The following is a 23,320-nucleotide window of genomic DNA, read 5'->3' as shown; positions in this document are numbered from 1 at the left end:
TGTTGTAAAATTAATTGCTTACTTTATGTTTTCTTTCTGGCTGTAAAACTAATGTCTTACTTTCTTCTGTTGGCGAGGGTTTCTTCACTGTTTCTTGAGAACATCTTCAGTCTTTGATTATCTTTGTTCTGATCAAAGGAGCAACCTGGAGACTGTGCAGGCTTTCTTACAGGAGGACCACATACTTTGTTCACCTAAAAGGAAAAATAGTGACATGAAGAAGGAAAAACACATGTAAATGAAAATTATTATGTATCTCTTCATTCAGTTTAAGTCTACCTTAAAAAGAAAGCTTGTTCTGTTCACATAAAACTATTAAAAGTGTCATTAATGATCATACTTTTACAATACTATACCCATAATGAAAGCAGTATACACGTAATTAGTCATTTTATAGCAGGGAAAAACCCTAACAAAATCCATCCATTTAAAGGAATACCCAGGGTATAAGCAAGTCACAACATGGATTTTGGGTGGTTTTTTTACCTCCTGTAAGTAAAGTGTATTGTTATGCAGACAGCAACATTAACCTCAGAGAACTGATGTGTTGTGAACAGTGGCATATTTCCATTTTTTCTGTAATATGCCCAAATCATATTTTTAATATGCATTGAACTTGGTGATTTCTTTCAGGGTTGATGAATTATTATGGCATGTTCAGCACAGTTACCCAGAGCATATAGTGAACAGTTTGCATGGTCGAAACTCACATTACTACCTTGTAAGATGTAAATTTAATGATCCAAGATGTAAGTTTAATGATTTGGAGCATAGATGTTGAAAATATCAAGGGATTTTATATGTCTGGCTTTTTGAACCAGATGTCAATAGATACAAATTCACATGAACTCTGATTTTCTTCTTTGTAAAATGTGATACTGAGCATTTTGTATGATAGAGGGTATCAATTCATGTTCATAGCTCATTATTCTTCCTTGTCACCCAATAAAAACAATTAGAGCCATACATATTTATTAAATAAGGGATACTACATGCTGGGGATCACATCATAGAAGATTTTAAGCAGACTGAACAGTGCATATTTTGTGTAACCAAGCACACATGCACTACTGAAAAACTAATACTATATGTAGGTGGCTGAGACACCAGAAGGCTGTGCTGCTATCCAACAAGATCTAGACAGGCAAGGGAGCTGGGTGAAGGTGAACCTCATGAAGTTTAATAAGGACAAGTGTAAAGTCCTGCACATGGGGAAGAATAACACCAGGCATGAGTATAGATTGGGGGTCATCCTGTGAGAAAGCAGCTCTGTGGAGAAAGACCTTGGAGTTATCCCTGGGAAATTAATGTGCCCCAGTGGCTGAGAGCCAATGGCACCCTGGGGTGCATTAAGAAGTGTGTCCAGCAGGTCTAGGGAGGTTCTTCTCCCCTCTCTACTCTGCCCTTGTGAGACCTCATCTGGAGTACTGCATCGAGTTTTGGGCTCTCCAATTCCAGAGAGGCAGGGATCTACTGGAGAGAGTCCAAAGGAGAGCTACAAGGATGATTAAGGGACTTGAACATCTCTCCTATGTAGAAAGGCTGAGAGAACTTGTGCTGTTTAGTCTTAAGAAGAGAAGGCTGAGAGGTGATCTTATTAATGTCTATAAATATCTGAATATTTATACATATATATCTTATATATTTATATATCTTATATCTTTGTATCTGAATATTATGTGCCCTTGTAGCCAAGAAGGCCAATGGCATCCTGGGATGTATTAGAAAGGGTGTGGTTAGCAGGTCAAGGGAGGTTCTCCTCCCCCTCTATTCTGCCTTGGTGAGGCCACATCTGGAATATTGTGTCCAGTTCTGGGCCCCTCAGTTCAAGAAGGACAGGGAACTGCTTGAAAGACTCCAGCACAGAGCCACAAAGATGATGAAGGGCATGGAACATCTCCCTTATGAGGAAAGGCTGAGGGAGCTGGGTCTCTTTAGCTTGGAGAAGAGGAGAGTGAGGGGCGACCTCATCAGTGTTTACAAATATGTTAAGGGCGAGTGTCAGGAGGACAGAGCCAGGCTTTTTTCAGTGATGTGCAGTGACAGGACAAGGGGCAATGGGTGCAAACTGGAACATAGGAGGTTCAATGTGAATATCAGGAAGAACTTCTTTCCTGTGAGAGTGACAGAGCACTGGAACAGGCTGCCCAGAGAGGTTGTGGAGTCTCCTTTGCTGGAGACATTCAAAACCCACCTGGACACGTTCCTGTGTGAGGTGCTCTAGGTGATCCTGCTCTGGCAGGGGGCTTGGACTAGATGATCTTTCGAGGTCCTTTCCAACCCCTAAGATTCTATGATTCTATGTGACTTATAAAAACATACTTTCAATTGGTAGTCAAGTTTTTTTAAAAGAAAAAAAGAAAGAGGAGATGGCTGTTGGCTTTAAGACAGGGATCTAACTTTTGAAGCAGAAACATTCAAAATGCTCCCATGAGAAAGAGGAAACCATACATATGTTATAGAACAAGGATTATTGTTGCCTGTTGCATTTTATATCCTCAAATGTAAGAACAGAGAAAGCAAATAAAACTCATTTTTCAAGTTACCAACACACATATTAAAGAGAAAGGTGCAAATCTTAGGGACCACTTTGCACTGTTTGTTAAGAAGAGCATGTAGTGTTAGGACAAGAAGGAATGGATCAAAACTGCAAGAGGATAGATTTAGGTTAGACATTAGGAGGAAATTCTTTAGGGTGACGGTGGTGAGACACTGGAACAGGTTGCCCAGGGAAGTTGTGGATGCCCCATCCTGGGAAGTGATCAAGGCCAGGTTGGATGGGGCTCTGAGCAATCTGATCTAGTGGGAGGTGTCCCTGCCCATGCAGTGGAGCTAGAACTAGATGATATTTAGGGTTCCTTCCTATTCAAACCATTCTATGAGTCTATGATTCTGTGAAATACATTTAAAATTTAAAATAAAATTAACATATCTAATTTTTATGAGTTTGTTATTGTGCATGGTGTAAGTAGTGATAATGTAGGCTCATTGAATGTACTTCCTTAGGCCAGTCAAAAGAAGAAAGAATCCGCATTATTACTGCACATGAATAAGCATTCACCTTCTGAATGGAAAGTGGGGGTAAAGTTCTTTTTGGCTGTAATTGACAATTTAATTTAGGCATTCAAGTTATAGTTTGAATCCCCTTCAAATGAGGTGCATTAATTTACCTGTACAAAAATTGTCCTTGGACATATGGCTAATGTCCTTTCAGGGGCCTAATGGGATATACTTTGAATGTGACTTAAAGCATTCACCTCACCATGTCTTATAAGGGGCAGTGTGTCCTTGGACTGCATCTTACTGCATTTGTTCTTGTCCTCAAATTCTGTTTCAAAACTCTCTCACACTTTTCCTACTGTTGACCCCATTAGTTCTTCTTCAGAGTGCATTACCCCACACTCTTCATCAGCTTAACTGGAGTCCCATTTCTGCTTCTGTATACTCTTTTTAGGCTTCATCCATCCTTGTGCAAGTCTGCTCCTTCGGTGCTTCATTTTGCCAGCCTCTGCAGCAGTCTATCCCATCAGCCACTGTATATATATAATGCAGATCTACCAGAGGCAAAAAATGCTTTTGTCTTGTTACTTGTCTCTGCTTATATTCTCTAATGCTCACTGATGTGGCATGGGGAGCATTATGCTTATGATCTGCCTTTAGGAGAAAGAAATCTGTGGCTTGGCTTGCCTCAGTCCCAGCATGCCATACACTCTTAGAAAGCTCTTTGTCTTGCCAAGAATAAAAATAAGGACTTAACAGACAACAAGAGTCACATCCAGATGTTTGGGAAGGAGGGTCTGTCTCATGACAGGCATGGGCTAGGTATGTAGGTTGCTGTAGGTGTTAGATGCCTTGCATATCTGAAAGATTCACCTTAGCTGTCCAGGCAGTCTCAGAGATTGACTGTAGTGTGGGAGCCTGTAAGAGGAGAAGAAATATGGTGGAGATGATTCGCTGCCTAATAGAGACTCTAAGCAGATGAGTACCAAGCCTTTGGATCAGGGGAAAAAAGAAAGAAAATAATAAATAAACTGGTTCCAGTTACAGCAATCTTAAAAACAAAACAAAACAAACAAACAAAAAAGACACCTATCTTATGCATTCAGCTCCACTAGGAAGGCAAGAGAATCCACACCTAGCTTTATTTCTTGAATTTACAATAAAATCTCATATTTTACTCCACTTGAACCAAACAAATAAAGAAAACAAAGTATTTTTACAGTCATAGTCACTTGGAATATGGCTCATATTTGTTTTATATGTCAGTTTTATATGTCAGTTGCTTCAAAATATGGCCTAATGATCTTTCTGTCTGCTTATTCTCTTTGAGTCAATGTCGCAAGAAACACATTCTGCAGGAATCCCAATAAATTTGCATTCAGTGATACATTTTAAAATAAACCTTAGTTTCAAATATAAAATGTTTCCAAAAAAAATTTAGTTTGGATAAACTTTATAAATACCATCAAAATCCAGCCATTATCTGAAATGTCTTTTTAAGAAGTGGTTGTTTGCTTTTTTTTTTCCCATAGGACATTTCTGGAAAATTCTGAAAACGTTAGTGAAATTATAAGAATTCATTGAGTCATAGAATGCCAGGTTGGAAGGGACCTCAAGAATCATCTGGTCCAGACTCTCTAGGTAATACTAAAGTTCATATGAGATTACTCAGCACCCTGTCAAGCTGAGACTTAAAACTATGCAGTGTGAGAGAATCTACCACTTCCCTTGGAAGACTATTTCAATGTTTGACTGTCCTCATGGTGAAAAATTTACCCCTTGTGTCCAACTGGAATCTCCCCACGAGCAACTTTTGCCCATTACCCCTTGTCTTTTCCATGTGACTCCTTGTAAATAGGGAGTCTCCATCCTCTTGGCAGCAACCCTTGAAGTACTGGAACATGGGAAGAAGGTCTCCTCGAAGCTTTCTGTTCTCAAGGCTGAATGAACCATTTTCTCAGCCTCTCCTCATATGGCAGGTCCTTCAGTCCCCTGATCATCCTTGTGGCCCTTCTCTGAACCCTCTCCAGCCTGTCCACATCCTTCTTGTAGATCAGGGACCAAAACTGAATGCAATACTCCAGGTGTGGTCTGACAAGTGCCGAGTAGATTGGGATGATTTCTTTACCTCTGCTGGTGATGATGCCCTTGTTGTTGCAACCCATCATCCTGTTGGCTTTCTTTGCCACTGCAGCACACTGTTCTCTCATGTTAAGTCTGTTATCCACTAAGGCCCCCAGGTCCCTTTCCACAGGGTTGCCCTCCAGCCAGGTGGATCCCAATCTGAACTGCACTCCTGGGTTATGTGTTCCCCGGTGCAAGACCTCACACTTCTTCCTGTTGAACTTTGTAAGGTTCCTGCTAACCCACTCCTCCAGCCTGTCTAGGCCATCCTGGAGGGTGGCCCTCCCTTCTGGAGTGTCAGCCTCTCCAGTCATCTTGATGTCATCAGCAAACTTCATCAGGGTGCTCTTGATCCCAACATCCAGGTCACTTATGAAGATGTTACAGAGCCTTGGGCCCAATATCAATCCCTGGGGGACCCCACTTGTGACTGGTTGCCAGTTTGAGAAGGAACTATTTACTACCACCCTCTGAGTACGGTCTGTCAGCCAGTTCCCCACCTACTGCACAGACCACTTGTCAAGGCCATAATGAGTCAGTTTATCCAGGAGGAGGCTGTGGGGGACTGTATCAAAAGCCTTGGAGAAGTCCAGGTAGATGATGTCCACTGCTTGCCTTACATCAACTGAGCAGGGTGACTGTCATAAAAGGCGAGCAGGTTTGTCAAGTATGATTTTCCCCTGGCAAATCCATATTGTTTTTTCCCAATTGCATGCTTCAAGTGACTTGTAACAGTCCCCAGAAGGATTTGCTCCATGAGCTTTTTGTGCAGCACCATATACACCTCTGCCATTCACACAAAGAAGCGCATGACAGCAATCGCACTGCTTAGAACTCATTTCCATTAATGACAAGAACAGCTCTCACAGCTGAAAGTTGGCTCACCAATCTCTAGCAGAGTTGCTTACTTCTGTGTTCTTCCGAACACAGTTTCTGCTACTTCAGCATGTACAATGTTAATGTCATAATTTCTGTTGCATTTCTCATATTGCTGTTATTTAAACCCCTGGGACCACTGATTGACCAACTGGTTTTGTGTGCTGTTGGTTCTTTTTTGTTTGGCACATCACACTTGTATCACTCACCCAGCTGAACTCGATCTGTATTTTTTTAACTGTTCACTAGTGACTGTCAGTTTTACATAATTTTTAAATCATTAACCATACAGGTAGGCCAAATGTACTTTTGCCTCCCTCACTGGCTCAGTCTTCATTGTCACCTGTTTTTTTCAGTAAACTTGCGGACACAAAAAACTCTTACACTCTTTATCTTGTCTTCAGGTGCCTGATCTGTCCGTGAGACACATTTTAAATCCAAAATGTCCATATCTCATTTCTCAGTACATGGCTGGTGATAAGTCTAAAAAATAGATAAATACACTTTCCATAATAATGTCTGCATTTTTAATATACATGTATTTTTTATGAATTCTTCAGATCTTCAGGAGTAAGTACAAGGTAAAAGTGCAACACCACTTAGTTGTATTTCTGATGTTTCCTGAAGGACTTCAACTATATCCATTAGCCATGCTGATTCTTAGTTTTTGTCTTTGGGCTGCAAAATGAACCTTCCAAGTAAAAATTTGTTCAATGCTACTGCCACCAGTCTTGAGAGACACAGACTGAAGCCATAACTTTGAGAGATGGGGAATGGTCTCACTACACTAATGATCTAACAAATGACCATTTTGCAGCAATATGATATGAATATATGCTTACTATCATCCGGTTTCACTGAAAGGGTATTCTCACTGACTGTTTCCACCAACTGAGCATTTTCCTTGACTTCAAACACAAAACCTTAAAGAATGTATAAAATGATTTTTGAAGGGGACTGAAAATACCCTGAGAAAAATGAGACTGAAAAAATCCACCAAAAATACTATTCAGGAGAGAATTACACATCTCAGTGAATTTCAGGAAGAATTAAGACTGATATAAAATTTTAAAAAAGACAAGACTCTGCAGCTTGCTAAGGGTTTTTCTGTTGGGTGGTTGTGGGGTGTTTTTTTTTAATTCTTTCGGTCAAATGATCTTAAATACTGCATAATATTTAAGGGCATAAAAAGAAACCTCAGAAAATAATAAAACTCCTGATTTTCACAGTTCAGACAAACCTATTGTCATTATGCTCAGCATGCTGTTATTATGCACAATTTGTATGCCACAGTATGATGACTGGGTTAATTAAAAGCTCTTGTAATAACCATGCAGTTAAATTGCAATTAGTGCCACACATGAACTTTATGGCAGTTTGATTTTGCTCAGTGCAATTCCTGGTTACTTACAGTTTGGAAAACTCGAGCATCATAAGCTTTACATTTACATAGGACTGGACAATGATGCAAGCGTTGTATCATTAATGGTGGGACACTGTTCTCTAAATTCAATGGTCAATAGAATAAATCAGTCGCATTTTTGGGGTGTTGTTTTGTTTTGTTTTTTCCACTATAGAGGTGGTTCTTTCTGGGCTTAGCATTTCTAGTGAAATTACATCAAATGACTGAAGCAAACTGAATGCACCATCCTGTGGTGCACTTTGCAGTAGATATGCCAAGTCTCAGTGATTAGCTATGCCATATCCTTTAAATGCTGCCACTGTGCCAGAAATTAGTCTCTGCTCCACTTTGGGTTATAGGCTGTTGTGAAATACACTGAAAAGATGAGCATCTTCTGTTCTCACAGTGTGTCTACTGTCTGTTTCACTAGTCTTACTGCTGTGCATAGACTAAGAGGGAAGGACACACTTCTCTGGATAAAAAAACCTCTTGGGTTTAGAATCAGCTCTAGAGGGTAAGCAGAAACGGGAGTGTGAAAATTGCCCTTTCTTTTATGTTTAACTGTTTCACACTTTTTCTTTTCTTCTTTTCTTTTCCTTTTCTTTTCTTTTCTTTTCTTTTCTTTTCTTTTCTTTTCTTTTCTTTTCTTTTCTTTTCTTTTCTTTTCTTTTCTTTTCTTTTCTTTTCTTTTCTTTTCTTTTCTTTTCTTTTCTTTTCTTTTCTTTTCTTTCCTTTTCTTTTCTTTTCTTTCCTTTCCTTTTCTTTTCTTTTCTTTTCCTTTCTTTTCTTTTTTTCTTTTGTTTCCCTTTTCTTTTCTTTTTTCTTTTCCCTTTTCATTTCCCTTTTCGTTTCCCTTTTCTTTTCTATTTAGAAAGCACTGTAAGTTGTTTTTTTTTATATACAAATATATCCAGGATTTCCAGGCTTCCTGTAACTGAGGTATGTATCAGGCATTCGCTAGATTGGTAAAGTCTCTCAGACCTGTAAGTCATCAGTGTAGCCGTAGTACATTCAAGCACTTTAAAATGCTTTTATTTAATGCATGTTTTAGTGATTACAATGGTGGCTTTCAGTTCTAGCTATCAGATCAATTTGCCACCATCCCTCAGAAGAAGTTACATCTCCTCAAACACTCAGAAGCAAAAGGACAGCTGAAGTCTAGGAATTAAAACAGAGCTAGAACTAGATGGCAGGAATGGACTGCTTGGAAACACACTTGTTATAAAAATAATTTTACTCTATTTTCTATGAATACATAAGTGAATACTTTCTTCAATATATAAATTATTGATGAGTCATAAGCATTTCCAGGAACAGATTACTAATTAAACTACCTGAACTATGAATCCAGGAAAAAAAAAAAAAAAAAAAAATATTCAGTTTCTTTCAGAGATAATCCTTGCAAGTGGATTTGCAATACTTTCAGTTAGATGGCTGTGTGTCAGAGAAGACAATGACCAATACAGTATGCTCTTTTTTGCACCTCATTTTGCCAGCCAGCCTCTACGAGCAGAGCAAGTGAGGATGGCTTCTCTGTCACCGGGCAATGCAGGGGCTGGGCACTTTCTGATCATCTAAGCAGACGGAAATGAAGATTTATCATAGTAAGACTCGTGTCTCCTTTTAACTTGTAATAATCTCCAGCTGGGCTCCTGCTGCAGGAGCCAATACAACACTTTGCGGTCGCTTCTCTGGTTTGTCTTATTTTAGCCAAACCGCAAGAGGGAGCACCAGTATCACGGTATTTCCAAGCACTAGGCTTTTATCCTTTGCTACTCGTAAGAGTTGCTTACTTAGTATTGAACTTCTGTTGAAAACAAACAAACAAACAAACAAACAAACAAACAAAAAACAAGTATTTTGATATGTGAGAGCACGCACATCACCATGTAAGAATTAAGAAAAAATGCAAGTTCTTGAAAACAAGGAGAGCAAGCATTTGGTACAATGGGCCGTTTTTCCTTCAGAAGAGAAAGAAAACCTAATGAGAATGTCTTAGGACAGAAGGGTGCAGTACCACCAGTGTTTACAACACGGGAAAATCATGAAGAAATTGTGAAATTTATTCCTCTGCTTTCTTTATAAATGTGTTCTTTATCTGTGACTAGTCTCTTCATTGTAGCCTCAGTACTTTTGTCAATACATGTTAAGAACTCTAAGCAAAGTCCAGAGTTAGAGTTGTAAGTGGCAACTTACAATTTTATAAGTTTCATACACAGGTTTAATCCTTTTACAAAACTTGCAAGAGAAGTCCAAGACCAGCTGAAAGGGTGAAAAACATTGTGACATTGTGAACAACAGTCTAGAGAATTACAGAATAAAGCTGATACTAGAATAATGCTTGCACAAATTATTAAACAATTTATACTCACCTGCAAGACAAATCTTAAAGAGATTTGCCAAATAATGACAACTTCAAAGCAATTATATTAGAAATTGTAAATAAAAGCTCAGGTGATACATGAAAAAGTGCATTTATACTTTTTCAAGTGAGTTGGAAGTGGTTTCAAGCTCAGGGAAAAAAAAAAAAAAATCCAGTTCAAAGCAACTTCATTTAATGTAATGGTTTTCCCCACATCCAATGAGATGGTGTTGAGCAAAGATAAACGCAAACTCTAGATATACCAAATCCAGACCCACCAGCAAGGCAGTGGTACCATTATCAGAAATAAATTAGAGGGTTGCGTGTTGGAAAAAAAAAAGAAAAATCATTTTCTGTGATACATAAATAAAAACACAACTTGGGAGATACTGAACTAACTATTCCCCTCTGTTTGGCACTAGTGTGGCATCAATGTCTTTGCTGTACACCTTTTTGGTGAAATCTACAGTCAAGATGGAGGACCAAGGAAGAGATACAAATGCTGTGTTTGCAAAACAGGGGGTTTTAATCAGTGAATTTTAAAATAAGATTTTGCAAAAGACTACTGCCCAAGCTGTTGGGATTCCGGGAGTCACAGTTCAAAACTTTCATGTGACTGAGACTCATATCCTTCTCCTACCCCTCCATCTATCAAAAGCAGTGTTCTAGCCCAAGTTCTTAAGACTATTCTCTTATCTTGTCCATTTTTAATTAGCTCTGATTTCTTTCATAACTTTGCATATTCCGATTGTAAAATAAAATCTAATAGCCCATTAAATATGAGTTAGTCAATATACTTCTAATTCTTGTCTTCTGCTCTTTAATTACCAAAACCTTAAATGGTTTTAATTCTGCTGCTCCTTTCATGAGGACTAGCACTCAGCAAGTCTGGCAGTAAAAATAGTTTCTCCTTCTGAATGGGGGTGGGAGGGAAGGAATTTTTTTTTTTAATGGCTTAATGTCAGGGGAAATCCTAATGTTCTCAGCCAAGTTACCCTGCAGCCAGAATATAGCACTGCCAGTTCAAACTCTTCAAAGGCAGTTCAACAAAACTGCTTCTTGTGAGAGGCTGCCAGCTCTCCCAATCCAAGTCTGCTTCAGTGGATGCCAAGGTGTTTCATTTATGTTCAGTGAAAACACTCTGTGGTTCTCCTCTGAAAAGCAATTATATAAAACCGGCAGTAGCCCTTTCCAAAGATCAGCAGCCCGTGTGTAGTTAGACTAATTTATCTATGCTCTCTAGTGGTTAAAATATATTTTATTGCTCCTTACTTCTGTGTGCCCTGAAAGTAGACTCTGATGTAGAGGGCTAACATTATGCCTTTTTGTCTGATGCAGGTAGAATTCTTCATTAAATCTAAGTCTATCCAGGGTCACCTGCATAAATCAAAAGAAATTCAGGAGGAATGTGCCTGTCAGTGGAAGCAGAAATGGAGCTCTAGAACCTTTATCTGGCATGCTACTCACTTTAAACAAAAAATGTATTACTACTTATAATACATAAGGAATTTATGGAAGCAAAGAAGTTGGCTGTGTCAGCATATCTGCATGATGTGTTTACACTTCGTGGCAGGCTGCAGTTTCTGTTGCAAAATGCTGAAGAGGAGAGCAGTTTTGTAAGTAAGATCTGCAACAAAAGTACGTAAGCCAATAAAATCATACAGACTGTCAGAAAAAGTCATAGTGCATTAATTCATTTAGCATAAGACACTGTCAACAATTCTTCAGATAGGAGGGTCACCTTCCATGGTAATAAAGAAACAATAAAAAAAACTGAATGAAAAAAAAAAAAAAAGGAGAAGGGTGGGGAAACAACTATCTAGTTAGTATTTCAGAGAACCTAGTTGTTTCTCCCCCATTCCAAACTATATGAGATTAGTTGTTTTCCTTCCTATATCTTCATGTTAAGTCTCTTAGTATCTCCTAACCCTCTTATTTGAACCTGGACAAAACAGTTTTAAGAACTTTTGTGATGTAGAAGACAGTCACTTATTCATACATGTTCATATCATTTCAGGGACCAAAAGAATCTGAAAAACTCATTTGCTTCAAACTCTCTGGATTTGCCCTCACAAAGTTTTTCTCTTCCAGTACAAATGGTTGGTTAAGTGATTTAAGGGCAAACTGAGACACCTGAATTCTGCAAAACAGTTCTCTTTGTGAACAGTTATTCTGTTCCACAACGAAAAAGGATAAAGAGAGAAAAAAGAAAACACATATACAGCCTAAAGAAAGGATTCTCAGTTGACTTTTTCCTTTACACTTGTTTGTGCTTTTTACTTGGCTTTAAGGAAGGAGTGAAAAGCCTCCTTTCTTCTCTTTCTGCAAATACGAAGAACCAGACTGCAGTATTTTCAGTCTCTTGGAGCATCTTTCTTACCTTCAGTTCAGCTTCCCAGTAGACACATTCAGGCAAGCCTGCCATGGTGCCAAAGGAGAGTTAGACATCTAGCATGTCACCCAAAACCAGAATGTGATGGCAGACCAGACTGCTTACTCCACATTTTTCTGACTTCTGAGTCACTATGCAGTCAAAAAGTCAGTCAAAAGACGAAGGCTTTTTAGACCTATGGGTTTTGCACAAATTTTGCCTAACCTTCTATTAAAAAAAGAAAAAAAAAAAAAAGGGAGGCACATTAAAGATCCTGTGCTTTCCTGAAAAGATCTCAATCTTAAGAAGGAAGTGCAGTAAACTGAAAGATTTACCAGCAGACTGAGGTAATTTCAAATTCTGAAGTGGATTTGCTTTAAACACACTAAATTGGGAGTGCCTAATGCACACCATGGTATGTTCCTACATTACTTACTCAGCAGTCTGCACTGAACATACCTTATGCAAACCTGCACTACTCAGCATTGCTTGCCAAAACTCTGTGTGTGTGTTGATAAATGGAGTGAGTTGACCTTAGCTGTCTGCCAGACCCTCACCCAGCTGCTCTCCCACTCCCCCTCCTCAACAAGGGGAGAAAATAAGATGAAAAAGCTCATGGGTTTAAAGATAGAGAGATTGATCATCAATTACTGTAATGGGCAAAACAGCGTCAACTTGGGGAAGATTAATTTAATTTATTGACAATTAAAAATAGAGTAGGATTGTAAGAAACAAAACAAAAACCATCTTCCCCCTTGCCCCTGCCCTTCATTCCAGGTTTGACCTCATTCCTTTGTTCCCAACTCCTCTGCCTCCCCTCAACCCCTCAAAGTGCTGCAGGAGGACAAGCAATGGGGGCTGTAGTCAGTCCATAACACATTGTCTCTACTGCTCCTCCCTCCTCACACTTTTCCCCTGCTCCAGCATGAGGCTATCCACAAGCTGCAGTGTGGATATCTGCTTCACTATGGTCTACTGCATGGGCTGCAGGGGCACAAACTGTTTTGCCATGGTCTTTTCCACAGGCTGCAGGGAAGATATCTGCTCTAGTGCCTGGAACACTTCCTTCCTCTACTCCTTCACTGATTGTGGTATCTGCTGGTCTGTTTCTTTCACTTTTGTTCCCCTCACTCCTCACTGTCATACATCACTTTTGAGCTTTCTTAAATAAGTTTTCCCCAGGGGACCACCTTGGTGGCTCAGCAGTGCCCTGCGGTGGGTTGGTATGAGTTGGCTGAAAATGGCTCTGTCAGGCCAGGGCAGCCCAAGCCTCTCCTCACGGAGGCCTCTGCAGGCCCCACTGCCAGCAGTGGTGCACCAGCACCCTGTACAACAAATAACTCCACTGCAGCAGCTGCAGGAACCTGTGCAATTCAGCACGAATTTTTCAGCAATTGGCTGAAAGAAGAGGAATTGGAAATGATGTGTCTTGAAACAGGTATCAAAAACTGTCCCTCCATACAGTCACACACCGAGAAACTGAGGAATGTAGCAAGTGACTTTACTTTAGCCAGACATGGTTTCATGGCTTCATGTTCTGCTATTATGTTTTAAGAAGCGCTTAAAAGAACTCAGTGCTTCCAGTGTTTGCTGCACATCTGCCAGTGTATCATTAACCTTAAAATAAACACACTAGCAGGATATTTGCAAGTGCATGTCCACCAACATGTACCAAATTTATTTTCCATTGTGCATTTTAGCAGTAATGCCCTGCTAAAGGGGCAGATCATACACTAACATACATTTTTCCACGTGTGCAGAACTATGTCAGTATTATTGCCTCTGTTAACATTCTATTAATGATTTTAAGTCCTTTTTCTACACATTCAAAACTAATTGCACTGGGAAAAGACAGGTTCTGAGAAGAATTCTGCAGCACAGAGCTTACAACAGGGATTCCATGAGATCCTCTGGGATGTGATTACCACTATTTTAGTGTAAAATATTGTAGCAGAGGATTTTGTTGTTATTTGGGAAACAGGTTTTAGTTACAAAATCTATAAAACAGCATGGGCATTTATAACAGCAGTATATTTTGTGTGGTATAGAGGGTAAGATTACAGAAACCAGGGTGATACTTCAGTAAGTGCAAGCTACTGAAATATATAGCAAAGATGGATAGAACCAAAAAAGATGGGAAGAGCTGTCAAAACCACTATGTATGTTTAGGTAGGAAGAAAGCCTGCTATTTAAGGAAAACAACTTTTCACTAGTTATAAACAAGACATAAATACTTGCTTTGTTGATTTTCGCTTTATTTTCAAAGTTCTCCATTCTCTTTCCTGATGAATGAAGACTATTTTAGCCTTAGAACAAAACCTTTTGACAGCAGCAAGGAGCTTTTCCATTTTGAAATGAGGGGGAAGTAAAAAGAAACACTAGAGGAATCTGAATTAGATGGAGGTCATGACTGCAGTACGCTCATTCTATGCTACATTAACAAAAATTACTCATATATATATATATATATATATATATAAAAAAAGCCATCCTTTCTTATATAAGCACCACCATTTTTCACAGCTACAGCTGGATACATATCTCTGAAGGGAGAGAAATGGAAGGTAACGGTGTTCAGCTCTATGTTACGTTAGATATCAAACCTTCCTTTAGAACAAAATTATATTAGAATGCAGGCATGTATAAGATGAGGACTTTAAAACCAATTACTGTTCAGCACTTTCCACAAATCAGTTTATATCGATCTTGTGAAGCAATTTAAATTCATCAATTTATCAAGGAATTAAAAATCAGCAAAGTAATGATGGTAGAAACATATGTCAGACGCTTCAGGCAGAACTCCACAATTTTATTCCAAATTCTGCTTTGCTGAAAATTACACATTTCATTTTTTCCTTAAAAAAAAAAAAATAAAATATGAAAGAGCTATATGACATGTTGCTCACTTTGGGTTTGCTTTTTACAAATTGGTAATGGGAATACACACTTGCTGAAAGTTAAAGGGATACAAGGCTGACTCTGGTTAGATATTTTACTGATAGGAACAATAGAATTAATTTTCCCACACTATCAAATTCAGGTTGTATCTGTGCAATCTCTAAAACAAGGTTAATTTTCTCTCCAATTTATCCTCAATACCTCCACTTCTCTTGAGAGCAAAAGGACCTGTTACTGATAGCTTTGCAACCAACTCCTTTGAGAATCTCTGGGCTACCACTCTCTTGGCCCAATTTTTATCTTTCCTGTCCTGGGGAATTTCACCCATGCTCTGAGATTGTATAAGGAGCAGTTAATTTACTTCTGCCTTGACCCAAGACCTGTGAAATAGTTAACATGTACTGTCTTGTGCAGAGTCAGCATACTGTTGTAGTGAATACCTTGCATGGCAATGTTCTTTAGCCATGAGATGAAGCCAAAGCCCCGTATCCTTCACTAGAAGAGTAACACCACGAACATGACAGGTTCCTCCTTGTCCGTGATGTCCATATGTGGGTCCTATTCCAACACAGCTACTGATTAAAAAAATTGATGGTTCCTCAGTAGGAATATTTCTCTGATGGACCCACCTTCTAATTTCCCAGAATCCCAGAATTGTTTAAGTTGGAAGAGATTTCTTGAGGTCATATAGTCCAATAACCTTATTCAAGCAGAATTCAACTCCAGGTCAGCCCCAGCTCTTCTAAACCTACCCCTGCAATACTGGACACCAACTCTATACTCCTCCTGGGTTAGCTTGGAGGAGCTGATCATTGAGTATCAACCAGCTCTCCTAAATTCCTCTGCTCTCCATGGCCATACCCCACGGGATTCTTCCAAGCATATCTCTGAAGACAGGTAATCTGGTCTCCTGAAATCCAAGAGTTGGGGTCTTCCTTTTTGCACTGCTTTCTCCTCTTAGAATATTGAACTCTTACCATCTCAAGGCTTCTCCTGACTTTCACCACCCAAATAAATTCTTCCTTCTTTTTAATTATCAAGTACAACAGAGCACCCTTCCTTGTTAGCTCCTTAATCACCTATGCCAGAAAGTTGTCACCAATGCATTCCAAGAATCTCCTAGATTGCTTTATCACTGCTGTGTTGTCCTTCCAGCAGATACCAGGGTGGTTATAATTCCCCCATGATGTGTGCCCCTTCCAGATGAACACCTGAAGCAAACAAATACTGAGAGGCAGCACACCTACCTTGCCTAATATCAGTAAGATAGAGTATGCTCTATCCACAAGTTCTCTCATATTTTCAACTTTCTCCACCTGCAATGTATACTGCATTATTGATAAGCTAGGGGTTGTTGTTGACAGTGAAATCAGGCTCCAGTGACACAGATGTAACCTAAGCCTGTAAAGAGCAGACGGTCGACGGAGTGTGGAGGTTCTGCAGATCATAGTCAGGACACCAATCCATATATCTCACCCTTACTGACACTCCCTTTCTCTCCATCTCTCTGCATCTTATTTCAGAGAGAATCCTCTTTTAGAGTTACATTTTCCTTTTTTTTTTTTTTTCCCCAGAGAAACTGCAAGCTAGTAATCCACATACACACTACATGGGCATACATACATACTTATATATAGACAGAGTGGTTTGACTGATGCCAAAATACAGGTTGGCAAAAGGACCAAAGATTGGGAGGAGTCAGTAGAGCTATGTCAGCTGCCCATACTGGGGCCATTCTGAGGCATTAAAAACTCTGTGTCCAGCACTGACAGAGCTTCTCTTTTCTGCCCATGCCAAGTGCACTTGAAGCCTTGTGCTACACAGGACTCTTTTATGAAGAGAGACTGTGTGATCCTCCAAGGTAATCACAGCAATCATGAAGAAGCAGCAGGAGCAATAAGCATGAAAGAGAGGGCAGTCAGGCATTTGAATATGGTAAATTGTCCCTGCCCTCAAGTTGATTTTTTTTTACTGCAGCATTGGAGGAGTCCCTCAGAACAACACTGTCTGCACACCTCTGCATTGTGCAAATGCTGGAAAAAGTTCTATACACAACAGCAGATGAATCACAGACAAATGCAACCAGCTATTTGGAAGAGCCAGCTAGATATCTGTCTAAACGTACCTATTTCCAATCAGATATGGTATACCTAGAATGTTTGTAATAGATAAATTTACTGTGCAATTTAAATCTAAAAAGTATGAATAATAAACCAATGCAGTCATAAATTATACAATGCTGTTTAATATGCTTAATTTGTAAAATAAGTGATTAGGTTTTCTGTAACTCTAGGATATACAATAAATTAGGCTGCAAACCTATGATTTCACATAATTAGTTCTTATGTATAGAGCTTTTGTTTCAGTTTAACCAGGGTTTGATTTTCAGACTATGACATTTCATAAAGGCAAATTAGAATAGAATAGAATAGAATAGAATAGAATAGAGCAATTTCAGTTGGAAGGGACCTACAGTGATCATCTGTTCCAACTACCTGACTACTTTAGGGCTGAACAAAAACTAAAGCATGCTGTTAAGAGCATTGCCCAAATGCCTCTTAAACAGTGACAGGCTTACGGAATTGGCCACCTCTCTAGGAAGCCTCTTCCAGAGTTTGACCACCCTTTTGATAAATGCTTCATAACATCGACTCTAAACCTGCCCATTTGTAAAATAGCGTTTCAATATTTATTTTAAAAGTAACTGTGAAACAAGAAAACAAGATCCAAAGAAGCAAAATTAAGGTTAAGCCTTTAACCGTTTTGCTAAAAAGTATGCTACATTCATAGTCCTTAAAATCAAAGAATGGTAAAAGGTTCCTCCAGTAATGAAGTAAAATAAAATAAGCTAGTGGTAAATGGTCATTAAATTAATAATAAAGGTATGACACTTCTGTGTACACACTGTTGGGTGCACTGAAAGACATGGAAATAACCTGAGAAGACATTCATATGATATTGTTTAGGCAGACTGAGTAAGTTTGGTGAAAATATTTCTTACTTTTCTCCTTTACACTATTTTCCTGATTTTTTGGTTTTAATGTAAATGTTTAGTTTTTTCTTCCATTGTATTGTTTTCCTGAAATGTTGTTAGGTGGATAAATCACAAGTTTTTCAAACAAAACCAGGGATGCACATTACAAATAATGGATGTAAGTACAGCCTAATATTTCTGTCCTGTGTTTCAATACAGAAAAATACTGTAATTATATCTCTGAATCTTATTAAATCAATAATAATTTTTTGTTTACATTGTACTGTGTATTTTATATTCATATAGAATTGAGACAGAAGTCCATTTCAGGTGTGCTGAGTAAAGGTCTTTGTGATGGTTACAACTTTAAGGATGAATTTCAGAGGTCTCTCATGATCTGGTTTATAGAGAAGGTTTATAATAAGTATATTCTAATTTTAATATTTCTTTAAAATAGAGTATAAAATTAATTTATTTTAAAATATAAATTCAAATAGCTTGTGAACTTACTTCACATGACTGGCTAATGCACTCTAAGCAAGCAACCAAAATGCAGTAGCTACGAAGCATTAAGCTGTTGTATTTAGAGGCATATAATCATAGAAAAATAAATAGATTATAGATAACAAGGAAGTAGGTTAACAGGATAGCTACTTCAAAGGATGCATCTCTCTTGCATCTCTGTAAGTGCCTTAACCTGTAAAGCTATGAAAGTTACCAAATATATCCAGACACAGGACTGCCCAGAATTAACAATGCTGTTAATCTGCTATTTTGTTGACAATCAAGCTTACTCTGTTAAAAAAATAAAAACTGCAATTGTACGTACCTTGTAGGTGTATGTTTTGTACATATCTAGGATTTGATGTTTTTCATCACCTTTCCATTCCTTTTTTAAATCTAAAAAATTAATTGGTTGAGTGCACTTCTACAGCAATTAATTTTCTGGAATGGCATGGAATAATGTGTGACTTTTTGCTAGAGAGACCCCAATAAAAAGTAGCTACATAAAACAGATCCTAGAAAGAACAGAAAGAAAATAATTCTATTTATAATGTTTGTGAATATGTCTCATCATAGGAATATTGAATTTAAAACCATCACTGTATTACAGCACCGTAACATGACTGCTTAAGCCAGTAATCCTGCTTTTTTCCTAGATAACAGATTAAAATTAAAGATTAAAAAAAAAAAGAGCAAGAAAAAAGTCTGTTTTAATACAATCAATATACTTATGCATATTTTTTAAGAGACGTGTAACTTGGATTTTCTTTCAAGATTAATGAAGCTCAGTGAAAGGAACCGAAAACTTTCAGAGGTCTGATGTTTTTGTTACCTTCAACTGTCTGGGTAACTGTTCCATTGAAAGTCCACATTGCTCAGAACACAGTGAAGCCAGCACTTTCAAAAATCTCATTCCAAATTTTTGTAGGTGCATTATTACATAAAAAAAAAATCCAAGATTTTTACCAAACCTATAGCACAAATTCCACACTTCCAAAACTAAAAAGTGCCAGAATTTGTGTGATTTGTTTCTTCCAACTTCTACCAGCTAACAAGATTAGGGTCCACTATGCACTGAGCAAAAATAGTAAACAAGGGACATACACGGACTTCAGGAATACAGAACAGAAGTGCCATTAATATATGTCAATATAAGTATGTGAACAAAGATAAATATGTGAATATCAGTTGCACAACCAACACGTCTCCACTAGATTCTGCAGAATAACATAGCATATTTTCCAGGTATAGAGGTGATGAATGGGTGCTGCAGCTATTTGTCCGTCAGCAGAGCTATGGGAGGCAGGAATTCAAGGTGTGAATTTGAAACAGCAAGAACAAAGGGAAAGAGATAAATTCTAGCTGCAGACAGCATGGCACTGCTCCACTGACCCAAGCAGAAAAGGGAGTAAGTTGTAAATTACTGGAAAAAGAGTTTTGCAAAATTAATCCATGTTATATAAGCATTAGTGGTCTTTCCACACCCCAGAGATCTTGAAGTACGAGCACTCATTAGATTTAAAAATAGATATCCATGAAACTTCTTAAAAAAACAAAACCAAAACCAAACCTTTTACATATAGTTATTAACAGAAAAATACACAGGAATAAAGAACTGTACAAATACATATATCACTAAGCAAGATACTCTGTGGATTCTCATATTAACATTTGCCTGTTAAATATACATGTAGATTGACATGTATATCTATATATTAAAATTATACATCATACTTCCAAACATTTAAAGATTTTTTTTTCTCTGTCTGTTTCTTTAAAACTTGTAAAAGTACTTACTGTGATGAAATTAACTTTTAAAACTGCAGAGACTAGTGTGAGCTTAACCAAGCCATTACTTGCTGGCTTATAATGATATTTTCTGTTTCTGTTAGAATCACTGATACACTAATTGCTTATCAAAATTCGAAACAGCTCATGAGTCAGTCTGAAGATAAAATAAATAAATATTAATAAGCCAATTTCAACAGAATTCATGTCCTCTGCCTCTTAAAGCTGAAAAGACTGTATTTGTTACATGTTAAAATTTGGTCTTGTTACCTAATATAGGGGCAAAAATGAAATATACTCAAGACATACTCAGCAAATCAGAACTGACTGACTAGATCACCATCTCTTAAGGGATCTCTGCAGCAGTCTTATTTTACTACATTATACCTCAAAGACAGAAAGGACTGGTCAATTATAACATACAGATCAAGTGATTGATTGAAAAATAAAATATTTAGTTTTTAAAGTTGGAAAGTGATTTTAATAGACTGTGGGTTTTAGTAAGAAATGAAGAATCCTCTATTTATTATTTTAGGTCAAGTTTATTTATTGTCAGAGGTCATATCAGCTGCTTAGCAGAAGACGTTGCTTCAGCTCCAGCTAGGCACATAAAGAGATGGACTGTGCTAGTCCTACAAGTATTACTGCACCTTAGCTGATGCCACACCACAGTGACACCCAGATACCCTTTTTAGACCTGTGTATACTGTAAAACTAAAGGCACTTCTCCAGACCAAGATATCCAATCCATTATTAAGCACAAAATATGTCACCATTAGTGAAGTCTGCATGTAAGAATACAGAGAAAAATATAATTAAAAATGTGTTGTGGATTCAATAAAATACAGGAAGAATTCAAATCTTGCTACGGGTATGACCTTCATAAATTTGCAGATATACTAGCTTGCTTTCTGTTGTGTAACTACATAATGTGTATTTTTCATACCAGTATCCTAAAATTCATCACTTCATGCATTCACAGCCACCATAGCTCTCACATAACTTGCTTTTTCTCTTAAGTATATGTAAGGAAGGACTTCATCCATGTTACAAATGAACTGTGCTACTCTGAAATCAATAAAATTATGCAAAGAATATATGTGAAGTTACAGGTTCTTTAAGATAGGCCACTGGTATCTAAAAGCAAGACTGTTTAAATTTATCATTATGTGCATATAAGATAACAATGAAAGGGTTAAACAATTTTCCCATGTTCATGTGCTCCTAGAAATTATTCTCAGTATGCTGTTTAACAAGTTTCCAATCTCCAAGCGTTACTACTGAAAGCAAGTATTACTACTAAGATTCAACACTCTCATTTCCACAAGTGTGAGGCTGTTAATCTGTTTTTATATAATATTTGTGGAATTCATTTTTCACCAGATAATTTACTTTCCCCTTGCTAATATTTCAAGCTTCAAAAGTTAATGACACATTCCATTGTTCAGCTTTGTTCAGCAGAACTTAACAGACACAGTTGTGAAGTTGAATCTAAAGCTATTCAGTGCATCTGAAAATGTTAACTTCTAAATAAAGAGTGAAAGAATAGAACTTCCATTGGATTCTGCAAAAAAATTCACTCAGTAAAATAAAAGCTGTGGGAAATGGGAAAAGAAAATTCCACATATGAGATCTTTTTGAAAAGCCTTTACGGTAAATGCTGCCAAAATGTTGAATCACACTTGATGTTAAACTTGTGAGTAGATTATGGGAAATTAGCAGGTTGTGTGCATGATAAAAAAAAAAAAAAACAACTGACAGTGCTGGAAAAATGCATTGTTGAATAAAGCTGATCTTGGTTACTGTTACTTTTTTTAGCGTCATGTTCGCACCGAGCATGGACAAAAACAGCTTCTTACCTGCCCAGATAATTCTGGCCCGTTGATACGAGCCTGTACTAGAGCGTCATGAACAAGTGAATGAAAGTTTAGTAGCACGTGCTCAATGTCGTAAGTCCCACTCATGGCGCTTGAGAGCTCCTCCAGGGACTGAATATATCCCCGCCAATGAAGATCAACTTCTGCCACGTTAGCTAAGCAGCCTCGGATGACGTTGAGGCAGTAGCCCATACAGGGCTTACTTAAAGTCAGCCCTTGGCAATGGGGGCAGTACTGCATCCTCAGTAAAGCTCTGCTGCAGTCTTTAGAGAAATGCAGATGATCTGTTGTATTGATCACTTCAATCCCCAAATTCAGAGCCTGCAAGAAAGTCCGGCTGGGTAACAGTGATCTTCCCATCTGTCTTAGGACCTTTTTGGGAACATTACCAAATGGCTTGATGTCTCCTCTCGCCATTTGGAGGCACTCCGCATATTCCAGTGAAATGTCAGTCAGACCAGGGTTAATCACGTAGTTGTAGACTACTGGGAACAGGGTGTCAAAAAATCTGTTGACAAACTCCTCTGTGCTAATATCTGTGCCAAATAGGAAGAGTCCAACATCTGTGAAAAACTCCTGGACATGTGTAGTAGCCTCAGCAGCCATGTTCCTATATGCATTGCAGAAGAGTGTGCTTGTGTAATTCTCAGCCAGTCTGATAAGCATTTCAAAGGTTTCTGTAATAAATGTAAAAATTCATTATTTTTAAGGTTTAAAACCCCAAGATATTAGAGTGATAAAACAATTACATCAGGACATCTTACATCTATCCCAAATGTATTTTTGCATGAGGATAAACTTCTCAAAACTGAGACAACTGTCTTTTGTATGTGGGCAAACACGTTACAAGTCACGTTACAACACAATTAATAATCCATGTCGTTTCTTGTCAGGATACATTAATCACAGTCTAAAAAAAAATAAAAGGAAATTGATAATAAGCTGATTTATTAAGTTACAAAATACAGTCATGCCCTACTGTATCAGTCTAAATATATACATACATTAGCTCTCACTTCACCTCTCATTCTGTAAGTTGCAAGAGTGAGTTAAATGCTCTCAGTCACTTCAAGTCATTCCTCTTACCATCCTAAATGGATGGGCAAAAGTAACATTAAAAAATTTAAACAAATCTTCCATTAAA

The 23,320-nt window shown here is 38.0% G+C and overlaps 1 protein-coding gene across 1 annotated transcript in view; it reads right to left on the bottom strand.

Moving 5' to 3' along the window:
* Positions 1 to 23,320, bottom strand: part of GPC5 (glypican 5) — a 686,278-nt gene that overhangs the window by 552,382 nt on the left and 110,576 nt on the right. The window contains exons 3-4 of the mRNA XM_051639362.1: positions 22,159 to 22,853; positions 61 to 194 (exon numbers count right to left, since the gene is read on the bottom strand). Coding sequence (XP_051495322.1) covers positions 61 to 194; positions 22,159 to 22,853 — 829 coding nt within the window. The remainder of the gene's footprint in view (positions 1 to 60; positions 195 to 22,158; positions 22,854 to 23,320) is intronic.

Source organism: Apus apus, chromosome 1, assembly GCF_020740795.1.
Source record: "Apus apus isolate bApuApu2 chromosome 1, bApuApu2.pri.cur, whole genome shotgun sequence".
NCBI classification, from domain to species: domain Eukaryota; kingdom Metazoa; phylum Chordata; class Aves; order Apodiformes; family Apodidae; genus Apus; species Apus apus.
Note: the sequence above shows the minus strand (reverse complement) of the source record. Positions and strands in the feature narration are given on the sequence as shown.